General features: G+C 44.9%; 2 protein-coding genes across 3 annotated transcripts; both read right to left on the bottom strand.

Moving 5' to 3' along the window:
- Nucleotides 1-2,424: 2,424 nt before the first annotated feature.
- On the bottom strand, nt 2,425-3,532 carry LOC127771476 (trihelix transcription factor ENAP1-like). The gene has a single exon (XM_052297390.1). The coding sequence runs from the start codon at nt 3,262-3,264 to the stop codon at nt 2,635-2,637; it is 630 nt and encodes a 209-aa protein (XP_052153350.1). The 5' UTR covers nt 3,265-3,532; the 3' UTR covers nt 2,425-2,634.
- Nucleotides 3,533-8,889: 5,357 nt separating this feature from the next.
- On the bottom strand, nt 8,890-13,410 carry LOC127772083 (uncharacterized). 2 transcript variants are annotated; one of them, XM_052298069.1, is made up of 13 exons: nt 13,308-13,410; nt 12,927-13,213; nt 11,888-12,411; nt 11,716-11,805; nt 11,401-11,640; nt 11,093-11,314; nt 10,682-10,991; nt 10,270-10,589; nt 10,072-10,181; nt 9,848-9,942; nt 9,668-9,744; nt 9,459-9,555; nt 8,890-9,325 (listed from the first exon to the last, which is right to left on the bottom strand). In XM_052298069.1, exons 2-12 carry the CDS (start codon nt 13,165-13,167, stop codon nt 9,460-9,462), a joined length of 2,325 nt encoding a protein of 774 aa, XP_052154029.1. In that variant the 5' UTR covers nt 13,168-13,213; nt 13,308-13,410; the 3' UTR covers nt 8,890-9,325; nt 9,459. The 2 variants fall into 2 exon arrangements, with proteins under 2 accessions (XP_052154029.1, XP_052154028.1); XM_052298068.1 differs by having other exon boundaries at nt 8,890-9,249.
- Nucleotides 13,411-15,110: the final 1,700 nt, after the last annotated feature.

The raw sequence follows: 15,110 nt of genomic DNA, 5'->3' as shown, positions 1-15,110 counted from the left end.
AGCATTCAAGAACATTGCACTCAGATGTATCAACCATTAAAAATACTCCAAGTCTGGACCAATACAGAAAGATCCTTAAATTTACCTTCCTGTGCCCAGAATATCGTACCAACACGGTTCAAGAGAACACACCGAAGTCCTATAAACAACATAACAGAAATGTTCTTATCAAATAACTAATATTTGCATATGCAATAAAAAGATACAGCTGAATTATTTCAAAAGATGGCTCTAGTTCTTTGAAAGCCATGGGAATTTTCAAGGAATATTCCACACAAAGCAACTCTCACCAGTCGCAACTCTATCTTCGAAATGATTTCTGATAAATGTAACTGCTTATTATACATAACCTTATCAAGAATTCAAGGACCACACATGGTGGAACGCGGAAGTAAAGCCGAGCATCATGGAGAAATTTCGCGCTTTCAAAATCAACATGCTACATCGAGTCAATGAGCATACCTGAATTTTCATTTGCTGATGCTCATCTCAAGTGGTTGCCCATTGATGAGCATGCCAGTTAGCTAAAGGGTAAGCAAAAACATGTTAAAGGACCACTCACTTTGATTGTGGTCCAACATCCTACTTAAGTGGCACTTGCCTTCATCTGCAGAAAATTGGCTGACACATAAAGGGAACACTAGATTTCACTGTTATATTATACTCAAAAAAGTTTCAAGGAGTCATGTGGAGTTCTCATTGGATAGGAAGATTCTAGGCAATAACGAGGTAACTATAGCATATTGATCAACAATATCCTGATGTTTTTCACCTAAAGCAACTAAACTTCCAGCTCAGCTGAGAGCATGAGACTTGGCATGACACAAACAGATAAATCGATAAATTAGAATATCAAGCAAAGGGAATATGTCAGTTGTAAAAGGATGGTGGGCGTATTTCAGTAATTTACTCACAGATGCCTCTAAAATCTGTGTCACAAGCGTGGCTTGATTTTTATCAAAAAGACAAAAACACAGACAAAATAGATACAATTACCATCAATGATCTGAAAACCCTGTGGCAAAATAAAAATTCTAATCAAGCGTAGAATTGTCTCAAGTTGGTTCAGTCAAGAAAATAATGGTTGCAGGCAGTGTTCAAATTTTAAAAAAGAGAACAACTTATGAGCACCGCAATATTTTCAAAAAGAAGAGCACCACAGAATCTCACTGAAGCAATCTATGTATTAATGTATATAAGCAAGTTTAAACAATTTCAAGTGGGAAGAGAATAAATTTACCTTTAATGGCAAGAAGTAAGACGGCCAACAATTTCTGAGTAGAACATGCCCTAAAGAAAGGCCTCATGGTATCTTGATATGAAAAACAGTATGCTCAACATTACAGTTGTTCTACAAAAAAGAGAATTTTCTGTTTTCTCTGTTTTCTGTTTTGCAATAGATCAACTTGATTATCAAAAAAGCAAAATTTGATTATCAAAAACAGTATGCTCAAAATTTGATTGCAGTATGTTTTTCTTTGTTTCCTGGTATCTATTGCTTTTGATCACTCTGTAATCAAATTTTGCATGGAATTTTCTGGAGGCATTCAACATAGGTGCTATTTATTATTTTCTAATGTATGAATTTATTTAGTGCACACTATCAGGAAACAAAGAAAAACATTATATGTAATTTGAACATCACTACTGCTTTTTCCTTCCGCAACTGCTTGAAATAACCACTTAGAGAGTTATAGAATGAAGACATACAACAAATGACACAACAGAAAAATGTGTACAACTGTACCATGTAATGGTCAACTGGCTACTGGATATTCAGATCTATCCAACAAAATGACATCCAGAACAAAGATTATGCTCTGCTTAACTATAAATATGAGACCACGACATGAGAACTTGCTTGGGCTAAAAAAATTTAGATTGTAGTTCTGCCTCTCGGTTTACAAAGTTAGTATCAGCCCCAACCCAGTAAGGATGGACGAATTAGCAAATGAATTCTAAATCCAAGTCGCTGGAAAAAACTTCTGCTATGAAAAGTGAAATCTGGTACAATCAGGATACCCCCAAAGCTCAACAACATCAATATTTCCAGTGAATTCCTTTTTCTTCCGCTTACATAATCAGCTGTTAGGGCATGTAAGTTTTTATCTTGACCATTCATTCTTCTCACCTCATTTTATCTCAACCCTCTATTCATTTCCATTTCCCAATCCCACCCCTCATAACCCTTAACCCATTATCCAAACACCTCCTTAGGGCTTCAATTGACTACTTGGGCAGTTGTCACAAAGGTATCAACCATGTCGACAAGCTGCAAAAGAACAGGAATAACTGATTTTTGGCGGTCAGAAACTGCAAGTCTGGGGGGAGATGCAGTTAAATTCTACTATATTCTAGAGTTCAGATATCTTCAAATTAGGTTGCCACACACAATTGAACAAATTAAAGCTTGAGACAAAACAATAAACACAGAACAGGCTAAGTTATTATTTTCCATACGCCATACAAGATAGATAGAAAGGTTACTACGATTTCCAAGCTACGCCTACATCAGACATCCATCACAGTACATATGAACAACTCTAATTAACTCCTAAACTCGCAAGCCAAGCCAGTGGGCAATCAGGACAAGCAAGAAAACCTTGACAGGAGACACCTTTGCGCCACCGAGATTTACTCTAGGGAGTCAATGATGCGGTCGACGAGCGCTTCCATGAGCCTCCGCTGCGAATCGAGGTGCCGGAGTGCCATCTCCATGCGCATCTGCTGCGTCTTCCTCGCCGCCTCCATCCGCCTCTGCTCCGCCCGCAGGAAACCCTCCCCGATCGCCCTCAGCGCCTTCACCACGTCGCTCTCCCCGTCATCCTCCGCATCGGCATCGGCATCGGCATCAGGCAGCCTCCTCTTCTTGGGAGGCGGGGAGGAGGGAGCGGGAGGAAGAGGCGGCGGCGAGGCTGGCGGCGGCGGGGAGGGGGATTGCGACGGGGACGCGGAAGGGGAAGGCCCGTCGAGGAGATCGATCGCGTCGAGGAGCGGGCAGGGGCGGCGGCGCTTAGATCGGAGGCGGCGGCGGAGCTTCTCGACCTTGTGGCGGCACTGGCGCGCGGTCTTGGTCGGGGTGGCCGCGTCGGCGACGGCCGCCCAGTCGGCGGAGGTCAGGTGCGCCCGTCCCACCGCGAGGCGTCGCGCGGTGTAGGCGCGGGCGAGCGCGAGGGTCTCGTCGGGGGTCCAGCACGGCGGCGGCACGCGGCGGGCGGCGGCGGCGGCGGCGGCCGCGGCGTTGGTGGGGGAAGAAGAAGCCATCGCAACGGTGGTGAGGAGGAGGCGGAGGCGGAGGCGGTGGTGGTGGTGTGGGGCGGAGGTTGGGGGAAGGGACGGTGAGGGGGGATTATAACGGAGGAGTCTTTTTAGGGCGGCGACAGGTGGCGGTGGGCGCACGCGGGCGGCGGTGGGCGGCGTCGGCGGCGGCGCCAACCGCGGGTTGTGGGGGTTGACATCTTGACCCGACACCCCCGCGCGGCGCAGCCGCGCTCGGCGTTAAAGTTTCGTGTCCGTTTTCTTCTTTTCTAGCTTTCGTGTTTCGACTTTTTGCGTGGCTAAATGAAGTGTTTTTTTGTTGAGCCCACAGGTTACTCTAGCCGTCAGATCGAATAGGATAATTCGATTTGTATCAAATCTTACCATTTCCATTCTAGAATATATAGATTTTAAAGTTAAATACGGTTATTATGAAAACCGATAAAATTAAGTGGTGAAAAATTATAATAATTGAGTAGAAAAGATATATGAAAAAACTAAATAATAAAGAATTATAATTGGTTGAGAAGAGAATATTTGTGTAGAAGATATTATATTTAAGATAAATTATAAAAAGGCTAAAATTTATTATATTTTAGGACGGATATAGTGTTTTTTTTAAGAAAAATGATACAATTTGTTACTGTTTGGCCGTCGTTTTGTGTTCCGCCGTGACGCCCGTGGGGGTGCGGTTGGCCGGGAGCGGCGGCATGCGGTGCGACTTGGTGTAACGCCGTGCGCGAAGGGGGTAGCGGTAGCGTGCGGGAGCGGCAAGGTGGCGCGCGGTGCGGCGGCGGCGGCGCGCGGCGGTGGGGCCCCGTGTGTGCGTGTGACCGCGTGGTTTTGCCGACGCGGCCGTGATGTGAGACCCCCACATGGCGATGACGCCGCGAGCGGCGCGGCGCGACCCACCGCTCGCGTTCGCGTGGGCGACGCGGCCGGGTCGGAGGATGGAACGGCCGAGACGTCACCTCACCGTGCGGCGCGTGCGGTGGGACGGCCGCACCGACGGGGCCCGAGTCGCGGTCACGCGGGGTCGCGTGCCGTGCGCGGCAGCCGGGGCGCGGCGCCCGCGGGTTCCGCCGTGGATGGCGTGTAGGCGCAGCTCGAGTGAAACCGTGCAACGGCGGGCGGCGTGTTGACGCGGCCGCCTCGATCAGGATCGGGATCGGGGCAGAGTCGAGAGACCCACGCCATCACGGCGTTGCCGCCCACGTCGTCGACGTGCCTTGGGGTAGGGTGTGGCTGGTGCGGGCCGCGGGCGTGGAGCTCCGCCCACTTGCCCATCAGTAGCAGTAGGATGACGGATGACAACAACACGAAAAATTAGAGGTGATGCCAGGGTGGCAGGGTTAACAGAACCAGCCAACCATGTCACCTGTCACCGGGGACAAACAACAAGCTATCATCGGTAGGATGACGGATGACAACCCGAAAAATCAGAGAAGATACCAGGATTAACACAGAACCAGTCACCCAGGTCTTCGGGACAAACTACCTAGTAGTGTCCTACCATCAGCCCCGTTTTTGGCCAGGAGCTGATTATATGCTAAACAACTTTATTTATGTTTGTAAGTCCTTGAAGATTTAAAGGCTAATGCTAAAAAATCTATGTTAAAAACTTGTAAAATCAACTCTAAAATTATTTTTAAAAATTTAAATTTTGTCATAAGCTAATTTTATATAGGATGAAAAATTGAACTAGTAATACTTTCAACGAGAGCTAGGTAGCTAATTGTCAAACTCTAAACGAGAGCTAGGTAGCTAATTTGTGGAATTCTAAGGTCATTCATAATGCAAGCTAATCCTACAAGTGTCTTGAGAGGTGAGAGAATATATTCTCAAATTATGTGGATATGCGCCAATGTGTTGACTCCGTCCGCACCCCTGCTGAGCCGCTCGCCCCTTATCTGGGAGACGCGTTCTTCGACCGCCTCAAGTGCGCGTGGCGCAAGGAACTTGAACCGCACATGCGCTGTGGAGGTTGTGGTTCTGAGTCACCGTCCCCTCGCGCCGCTTCGGAGATGGAATCCCCAAAATCACCTTCCCGCCCCACTGATTCATGCCTCTCACGCTCGGATTTGGTTGCTCCCACCCTTGCATTCTCGCCCCCATGTTGCATGTAGAGCTGGATATGCTGGTGTTGCACGAGGAGCTCGGGCCGTCCCATCAGGAGAAGCTACAACATGCGAAGATGGCGCTGGAGATGGATGTCTTCCCACCTTCCTTCCTCCCCCTCACCTTAGCCAAATTCGAGCTTCTAGCCCAGTGCCAACAATCTCCAATCCACTTCGGAGCCTCATCGTTGAGCCTCGACCGTGCGATGGCAGCGCTGACAGATGGAGGCGAAGCAATGTGAGGGAGAAGAGACGAAGCAACCGGAGGGAGAAGAAACAGACGCGAGGGGTACAATGGGATTATTTGTTGATGACACTTGGGCTGGGGATACAGATGGTGTTTAAATCTTCTGAAGATAAAGATGAAAATTAAGTGTTTCACGTAGAACGAGGTGGTAATAACGTGTGATTAATTAAGTTTTAATTATTACAAACTTGAAAAATGGATTAATCTTATACTTTAAAACAACTTTCATATAGAAAGTTTTCGCACGAAAATGCACCGTTTAGCAGTTTAAAAAACGTGCCACTTTAATCCAAAATTTAATCCACCATTTTAAGTAGATTCGAACGGGGCCACAGAAGACCACTCAGCACTGTGGCCCGTGTAGCCCAAGAGTGTTTCCTCAACTTAGGTTGGGTCCATTTTAGTTTGGTTTGTTGAGCCTGGATACGTGCGTATCAAAGTTAATTTTCTTTTTTCATTCCGATTCTCTATAGCACAGTGTGACCGGCGGTTTAAGTGGTCCTTTAGGCCCATGTTGCAGTTGCTCCAACACGGCTCACACGAGCCCTTTCCCACGCTCGAGTGGCCTTGCCACGGCCGGGCCACCCGTGCCCTCTACAAGAGTGGCCTCGTGAGGGTACGCCCGTGGCTGATAATCTGATATGTAGTAGAATCTCCGATCTAGCAACCCTCAAACCACACGCCGCGCTATGAGTGTAGGACATCGCAGCGACACAGGAACACAGCTGCTCTAGAGGGGAATCTCCGAGATGGCAACCCGAAACTATACGCCACATTGTGAATGGCCTAAGACCTTAAAGTCGTAAGATGCATTCCTATATAGACCTTCAAATGATTTAATGCATTCTAACGCAGTAACATCCCCATGGGGGCTGAAGCATCATCAGTACAAATTCACATTAGCCGTAGCTGAGCCTCAGGACATTCAAGTAATCAACCCCCTTCGACAAGGCTGTGGCGACGCAAACTACGTTCCCGATGAAACTGTGAATATAGCCTATACCACAAGTCCGCGATAGCAAGCAAAAGATATACGGAGCACATCATCACAGCCAGACGCAAACAGGCCCAATCAAGTATAGTTTTTCATGCAATCTCAACGCAACCATTTCATACCTGTACATGAAATCCGTTCCCTTGCTTACAATGCTCATTACAAATCTGAAAAGTAGAAAAAAGAAGGGAGAAAAAAGGAACTCTGATCTGCGTTTAGTATACCTCTCATGAAGCAGTTCCTTCCAGGTTATGGACGAAATAGTAGTACAGCAACAAGCAGAGCACTATCTACTAGTATAAGGTCAAAGCACATCTTCTAAAACAACCAAGCCAGTGCTCCGCTACAGTATCAAATCGATCTCACACCACATGAGGAAAAAATAAAGTACTCCAGTACTTGGCCAAGCAAACAGCAGAAAAATAGGCGGATAAAATGAATTTATTAGACATGATTTAACTGAGATAAACATCAACAAGAGATACACCATAGCATTCAGAACTAATAAAATATATGTGCCAGTTGATTCTACTGAAACTATTCAGATGTCAAAATTAGAAGATACCATCACCAAAAAAGTAGTACTGAACTAAATGAATGCAATGAAACTTTGTGACCATAAGGTATAAAAGATGCATTGTATTAAATATTAATAATTCAATAGATATGTAGTAGATTAATATGTGTATCTGTTCTTTTCTACTTCAAATCAGTATAGTTTTGTAGCTTAAGCAGCTGAAATAATCAACTAAACTGTACGGTTAAGTTTTCTGTTCACCAATTCGAGGCCCTCAAAAATCGTTTATGTTGCTTTGCATTTGCTACTTGAACAAAAATGCTTCCATAGTCTATCTTGTAAAATTATGATCATGCTGTTTTCTGGCTATCTTCATTCCACTAAATTCAACCAACTGTCCCTTCCTTCCCCTCCTCCCCTTCTATTTTAGACAGGCACCTAATTATCCAACAACATGGTGCTGATTCCCTCAGATTTCAATCCAATATCCGAATTCACCGATACCTTCTCTCTGTGCTGGATAGTGCAATCTTCCATCCATAAATGATAAACTAATGCAGTTCACCAAGATCTGAAATAATTGTGGGTTGCCCTTATGGGATCCTACTCCAACAAACAAAACACTAAACAGGAAGTGATAGAAATATTAAAACATTTCTAGTTACTGCAAGGGCTGGCAAATGTAGTACACACATAAAAATTTGAAGTGTAAAAATGCAAACTTTGATCTCAGGATCCAATAATGGTTATTATCACTTATATGATGAATCGAGTAAATTTCAGACAATGCAGTCACTTACTGTATAACTCCTTCCTATACCTCAGAGAATGGTTGTATTAACACTAACAAGTTTGCTAGGTTTGTTGCAGCTCTCTGTATACTGTGTAATTCGTATTTGGTAGTATTAACCATCAATTTCACCAATTCACTAGAACACACATTGCATCCGCTACTGCCCATAGCTATCAACAGAGAACTTGTTCCCTAATGCGTTAATATCTTGGTAAAATTGTCTATTTACAAAAATTGTTACAAAATAAATTTGGTTGTAAGAAATTTGGCCCAAATATATCTCCATCTAATGGGATAAAGGGCCCAAATATACCATAACTATCATGTTATCATGATGATAAATCAAACATAGGTGTCATAGCAAAACCATATTTATTTTTTTCTGAAACTTATTTAGTCAGTGCATCATGCTTCATGCTTCCTGCAAATTTCTTCAAAGTTTGCAATTGTCCAATTACCACTTCTTTCCCAAAGATATATTATCCATGCTCCATGCAGCACTTGACAGAAATTACAGAAACGAGTAGCAAGTGAAATGTTGTGCTCAATGATGGCATTGCTTGTTAGATATACCTGGGTGCCCTGAATTCTATGCTGCTGCTAATCAACAGCGGCAATCCAAGACCATAATCATAGTTCTGTAACTGCAGGTTCTGTTATCTTAAACTTATTATGGCAAGGCCTAGGTAATCGCTTGGTGAAAGAACTACTTTGAGCCATATAAATGGTTTCTCCCAATTTCAGCAACCAACAAATCCAATTTTTCAGCAGTTACCAAATAACTAGTCCAGAGTTTCAGTCTGACCAATCATCTTTTGGCACAGCAAATTACCAAACCACTAGAGAGCAGATGCCAAATGTTTCAGAAGTAACAGCCTTACACAAAGCGCCCCCTTCTAAGGCTTCATTTGTAAGTCTGATCTTCAGCCAGCACATCACAAGAGATCTTCAAGGCACCATGTATTTCAGGGAACTACCTCATAATACTACTTTACTGAAACACTCCATATCTCTCAAAAATGTTTAGAAACACTGGAAGTAAACATGCCAAGATACCATAGCTGGCGATTATGTTCACAATTCTTGACCAAATAAAGCAAAGCCTTACATTAAAGAAACTAGCCAGAACATCCACAAGACTATTGCTTTAACCAACTTGGTGTTTCTGACTTCTTTGATCATGTCTAACTCAGGAGCACCACACACAATTGCCACTTCTTGTCCAGGTCCGTAGGCCTTAAATTAAGGAGCTCCATACAATCCGGGGCCTACACCAACCTCCTACGGTGCCATGTGTGTTCCATAGACGATATGATGCAAAATCTGTACCATCAAAACAATTCATGGTTGATCACGGAGGGTGTTCCTTGTTTGATAGAAGGGGAAGCATTTGCCTTCTCTGAAGTGAGCAGTTAAGACGATGATGGCAGCGATGGTGGTGGTGGTGGTGGTGTGAGACATCAATGAAAACTTTTATGCAGGACAATTTTAAACTCAAGGAGAAACAGAGCAGATTCAGATTGAACACGCACCTCAGTAATATGAACTAGAACCACTACCGCCATAGTAGCCACTGCTGCTACCTACATTACGCCCTGAGTAAAGTGATGAATATGAACTTCCACCAACCTGCACAAAGAGAAATATGAATAAATTGGGGAAACCAACATGATAGAAAGCTTGGGCCAACAAAAATTGATATAGATAATGAGCTGGAGATAACATTTTGATGAAGACTCACATCAGACCCACGAGACATGTAGCTACCACTGAAATTTGATGAGTACATTCCACCAGCATCATTACTGCTTGCGGAACCTGAAAAGGTGAAACACCAAATGGTGTGAGAATAGATATCTAATATATATTGAGCACGTGAGCACAGGTACCCTGACACAACAGAGCGTTCAAGAGCATATACCTCCATAACTCATGCCATGCCGACCACTACTGTACACTGGATCATGACCAGAGACAGATCTGCCACCACTGTATCCCGCATGTGATCGTCCAAGCCTTCAAAAACAAGCAATGTACAGGTAAGATATTAATATATATATATATATATATATATATATATATATATATATATATATATATATATATATAAGCAAAGAGAAGGAACATTTCAAAATGTACACCAACCTCTCGCTATATGTATCTGCATACCGGGCACTGCTGCCACCAACATCATAGTCTAAGCGTGCCTTAGACTGACGAACACTAATGTCATGATATCGAGGTGGCACATCATCCTGACATAACAATAGCAATGTCTTAGTTGGCTGAGGAATATGAGGAGAAAGCATGAAACACAAGAGAACAATAATTAACTGCCCTCACCATCTCAGCATATGAGCGTTTTGAACCAGACATTGTATCATAATCACGACCACGGCCCTCCCTATATGTTGGTAAAGGACGGTCAATCTTCCCTCCATAACCATCATCAATATATGCTCGCCTATCAGAAAGGCGGAGAGCACTACGAGGACCTAGGTCCGAATAGGCTGACCCCCGGGGTGAATAATCATCCCTATAGGGGCGTCTATCCACTGGAACTCTTGAACTATAGTCACCAAAGGTAGCTCTGCTTCTTGGCGGAGGAAGTTCATCACGCCTTCCATATTCTCTCCTTGGGCTTCTCTTTGGGTACACAGGAGCTGTAAACAGATGAAGTATGAGAAAGTGACCTACAGTGGTTTGCACAGCAAAAGAAGAGAGAGAGAATAGATTGCACATAACATCTGCACACCTGGGGGCCTTCTGTCATATGATCTCTCGGGTGGAGGCAAACGCCTAACTCTATCTGGTATTGACATAATAGGGCGCCTATCTCTAATATCTACTGGCCTCTTCAGTGGGCGGCTCCTGACCGGTGGTGGTAAGCGACTAACATCGGGTCTTAAAAGACGAGGTGGAGGCCGGCGAAGTGGAGGAGGACGATCATATGCAAAACGTCCACCTCGAGGAGCACCCTGCCCAACCCTAAAATTTCCTCTTAATCCATGCTTCATTCTAGGAGGTCTCTGCAATGGTCTCGACAATCTGGCTCTCACTTTTGCCTGAACCATCAAGTAGCAAGGTGTTGTGTAATATTAGTTCATGTCCAACAGAATGAGTAGACAGTAAAAAAGACCCATCAAACTCAGTTGGGGAAACAGACCTTGCTGTCACCTTCACCAATCTCAGAATTAGTTATCCCATCAGCACATGCAACAGCATTATCATGTGTATCAAAAGTAACAAACCCAAAATCCTTTCTCTTGGCTGCTGGCATATTTCGGGCTAGTTCAACTTTCTCAATAGCTCCATATTTTTTAAGGTACTTCTTGACACGATCTTCATCCCATGAGGGAGGAAGGCCATCAATAAATACAGTTCTAACCTGAACCAAAGAACCAGAATAAGGATTCAACAGATTTAATCAAATTTGCAACATCAACAAACAAAAGCACCAAAATAAGTGGTTACCTGTGCCATTATTTCATCGTCAACTTCGGGGTAGGAATCAGCAAAGGAAACCTTTGCACTACGATCAACTCCAAAAACTACATCCCTCTTCTGCAATCGCCTAAAAGCATCCATTGCTTCAGGGCGAGTAGAAAACTCAAGCAAAGCATACCCACGATTCATTCCTGGATTATTGCTGTCCTCAACTAATAGTAGATCATCAAAATTCTCAACACCGTAACTCTTGAGTTTCTCCTTCAGCTGTACATGCCCAAATAAGTTATTATTCAGGTAACAACAGAATAGGAAAAAAGAAAAACTGTTTCAGCATCTTACATGTTCTTTAGTCCATGTCTTGCAGATATTGCCCACAAAAAGAGTATCGTTGTCATGACTAGGAGCAACACCACATTGTTTGCCCCTCACCTACAGCATTTAATGAATTATGAGATTATTACTTATAATAATAACACACCATAATATAAAATATCCATATCTTTAGACCAACCGAAGGATTCTTTAGCTCTGACACCGCCCGCCTTGCTTGTTCTACAGTCGCATATCGCAGAAAGGCAAAGCCTTTATTTTTCTTTGTAACAGGGTTCATCATCAAACGAACTTCAGTGATCTCGCCAACTTCACCAAAAACCTTCCTAAGATCGCTTTCTGTTGCATCTTTATCAAGCCCACCAACAAAAACTTCAAACTCCTTCCGCTTGCGATGCTCTTTCACCATTTCATGATGCTCTTCATCCTCCACATCCACATTATGCTCTTCTTCGGCATTTTCATATCCTTCACCCTCCCCATCGTCCCCACCATCCAATTCCTCGTCTACCATATCCGTCTCCTCTTCAATCATATCTTCAGTATATTCCACCACTTCATCACCATCCTCGTATTGCTCTTCATATTGCTCCAAGTCCTTCTCATCGTAGTCCACAGCAGCCTCCTCTTCATATTCTGGTTCATCTTCAAATTCCAATCGTTCACTTTTATCCTCTTCATATGTTTCTTTTGTAGTTCCCTCATCTAAAAATGAAATAAGTACAACCTTACTACATGGGCAACTGCTATCCAATAAAAATATAGCCAAAAAAAACAGCCATGAGTATAAAGTATAAACATACGATCTTTTATGTTTTGCCATAAACATATGATCTTCAATGTTTTATTAAGAGTGGTTCTCACTATGTTTTGCTTGCATAAAACTAGGAAAGATCAATGTTGCTCTTTGTTGAAGGGCAATGCCATGTACTCAGACTGAATCAAAGACCAACCGTTGGAACAGTACTAAATGATCTCATAGATCTAATATTCCAACTGCAAACCATGCGACCATAAGCAATGCTAACCAGGATTAAATGGAAAACAGTCAATATAACAAGACATCCATGACATGCTACTTCGGACGTTCATTGCACCCCACATAAAAATACACTAATGCAGCAATCATCTTAATATACCAAAAAACTGACATAGTACAACCCAACATAAACGATCTATACCAAAAAAAAAAAGAAAGAAGAAGAAGAAGCAAGCAATACCTTCACCGTGGCTCGCGCCGTTCGCTGCAGCGTCGGACGAGGCCTTCTCCTCCGCGGCCGGCTGCTGCAGTAACGGTGACGGCTGGCGCTTCTGCTCCTCCACCTTCGGGGCCTCCTCCGCAGCCTTAACCTCCTCGGCGGGCACCTCCTCCACGGCCGCCTGCGCCTTCACCAGCCTGCCCCTCGTCCCTGGCCCCTTCCTCCCCGCCGCCGCGGCGCCCCTCCTAGCCTTCGGCGGCATCTCCCCCCACTCTCACAAACAAAACCAAAAAAAAAAGGAAAACCACCTGCAGATCACCAAACAAAGACGACGGATTTAGATGGACCAAGGATCGAATCGAGGAGGGAAGGCGAGGCTATAGAGTCCATGGGCGTACGCACCTCGCGTCGTCGAGGATCGAGGGGGCGAGGAATCGAAACCCTAGGAGAGGGCCGGAGAGCTGAAACGAGATTGCGGTGGGAGGCAACACGGAAAGGAACGGAACCCTTTGGCCTAGGTAATCTCCGGGTCGAGGCGTATATCCTGCGATGACGCTGGGTGTTCGGGCGTATTTACGCTTTTGCCATCAAGACTTGTCTCACGCGTTGACCGGTCTCCTGCGAGGCAGAGGGCGTTTTGGTCTTTTCGTGAACTGTATTTTGTTTTTGCCCTGTAAATTGAAGTCGGTGTCGATGAAATTATGGATGTGGGACCGGAGACTCGGCAGTTGAGTCTTTCTTTGGAGAAAATAATATGGAACACGAACAATATAATACTCAAGATTAATGGTACTAGCAAAATACAGCACTTGCATTGCAATGAATAAAAACGAAGTTTAATGGTATATTACCCTCCCTTCCTCCTTTGTAAGCTACCTTACTCCTCGGCCTCTTCTAATTCAATACTGGAACTTTGATCCTTGAAGCCTAGACTCAACACGCGGGAGAGCTCTCTAGTTTCCCCTAATCAAGCTATTGTAATCCCTTCTTTTGTTCGGCCCCTCTTCCTCCTCTTCTCCCGTTCTTCGGCGACAGCGGAGGGAGGCCGGAGGGAGGAAGAGGGGTCTAGTCCCTCCTCCCTATTAGTATGTATAGACCTCGGGGGAGGTGAGCCGAGGGGAATGGCGGCTTCAGGGTCCCATCCCATCGGCACTCCCGCTTCCTCCCCTCGCCAATTCAATCCTAATGGCGTCGTCTCCTTGTCTCTTCTCCCCAATCCGCCAGAGTGAGGAAGGGCGTCGCAAGGGCACCGGCAGCTGCCAGGCCAATCGCGCCAGGGCGGCGGTAGCTACAGGCTACGGCGAGGCTGAGGCCTCCAGCAACATGTGGCAAGGCAACTGGAACTCTGGAAGCAGACAAATTTGGTCCTATTTGGGGGAGCTTGTCCCAGCTGCAGCTTTTCCCAAAAGCTGCTTCTGTTAGAAGTTGCCCCAAATAGTCCACAGCTTCTGAGAATCTGCAAAATGAACTAAGAAGCAAGCAATACCTTCACCGTGGCTCGCGCCGTTCGCTGCAGCGTCGGACGAGGCCTTCTCCTCCGCGGCCGGCTGCTGCAGTAACGGTGACGGCTGGCGCTTCTGCTCCTCCACCTTCGGGGCCTCCTCCGCAGCCTTAACCTCCTCGGCGGGCACCTCCTCCACGGCCGCCTGCGCCTTCACCAGCCTGCCCCTCGTCCCTGGCCCCTTCCTCCCCGCCGCCGCAGTTGCAGATTCTGAAAAAATGAACTAAGAAGCCAAAAGCTGGAGAAGCTAGGTTTCAGAGCTTTTCCAGATTCTCAGAAGCTGGCTACCAAACAGCTGCTTCTCAGAATCTAAAGCTCCCCAAACAGGCCCAAAGCTTCTCACTGGAGAAGGCAGTATAAATCCACGTATTCAAAGGCCTGATGCAAAAAAAAAAAAACTAGTAGTCTTGCAAACCAGAGATTTGTTTGCAAACCAATTGCATCAAATATGCGCTGAATCATAATTACTTACAAAAGGGCTTACGAAAGAGCCTTTTCAAGAACAATACTCCAATCATCATCTAAAGAAGGAACAGGGAGCTTGAAGATCAGCCGTCCTCATAAAGTTCTGAATACATGTCTGATGTAAATTCCTAACAAATCCTATGTTCCACAAACAAGATCTGAATAAGCATTGTGTACTACCTGAATACTACACTAAAGAAAATTTAGAGTTCCACACTTCCACTTCATGTGAGTTTCAG

This window comes from Oryza glaberrima, chromosome 4, assembly GCF_000147395.1.
Source record: "Oryza glaberrima chromosome 4, OglaRS2, whole genome shotgun sequence".
NCBI lineage: Eukaryota > Viridiplantae > Streptophyta > Magnoliopsida > Poales > Poaceae > Oryza > Oryza glaberrima.
The sequence above is the reverse complement of the archived record's forward strand: the minus strand, read 5'-3'. Positions and strand labels throughout refer to the sequence as shown.

Excerpts from the sequence above, each read along its gene's own strand:
- LOC127771476 (XM_052297390.1), bottom strand. The coding sequence starts at position 3,264 with ATGGCTTCTTCTTCCCCCACCAACGCCGCGGCCGCCGCCGCCGCCGCC.
- LOC127772083 (XM_052298069.1), bottom strand. The coding sequence starts at position 13,167 with ATGCCGCCGAAGGCTAGGAGGGGCGCCGCGGCGGCGGGGAGGAAGGGG. Across the intron at positions 12,412-12,926 it reads CGGCGCGAGCCACGGTGAAG|ATGAGGGAACTACAAAAGAA; the intron begins GTATTGCTTGCT and ends TTTCATTTTTAG. Across the intron at positions 11,806-11,887 it reads CAGAGCTAAAGAATCCTTCG|GTGAGGGGCAAACAATGTGG; the intron begins GTTGGTCTAAAG and ends TAAATGCTGTAG.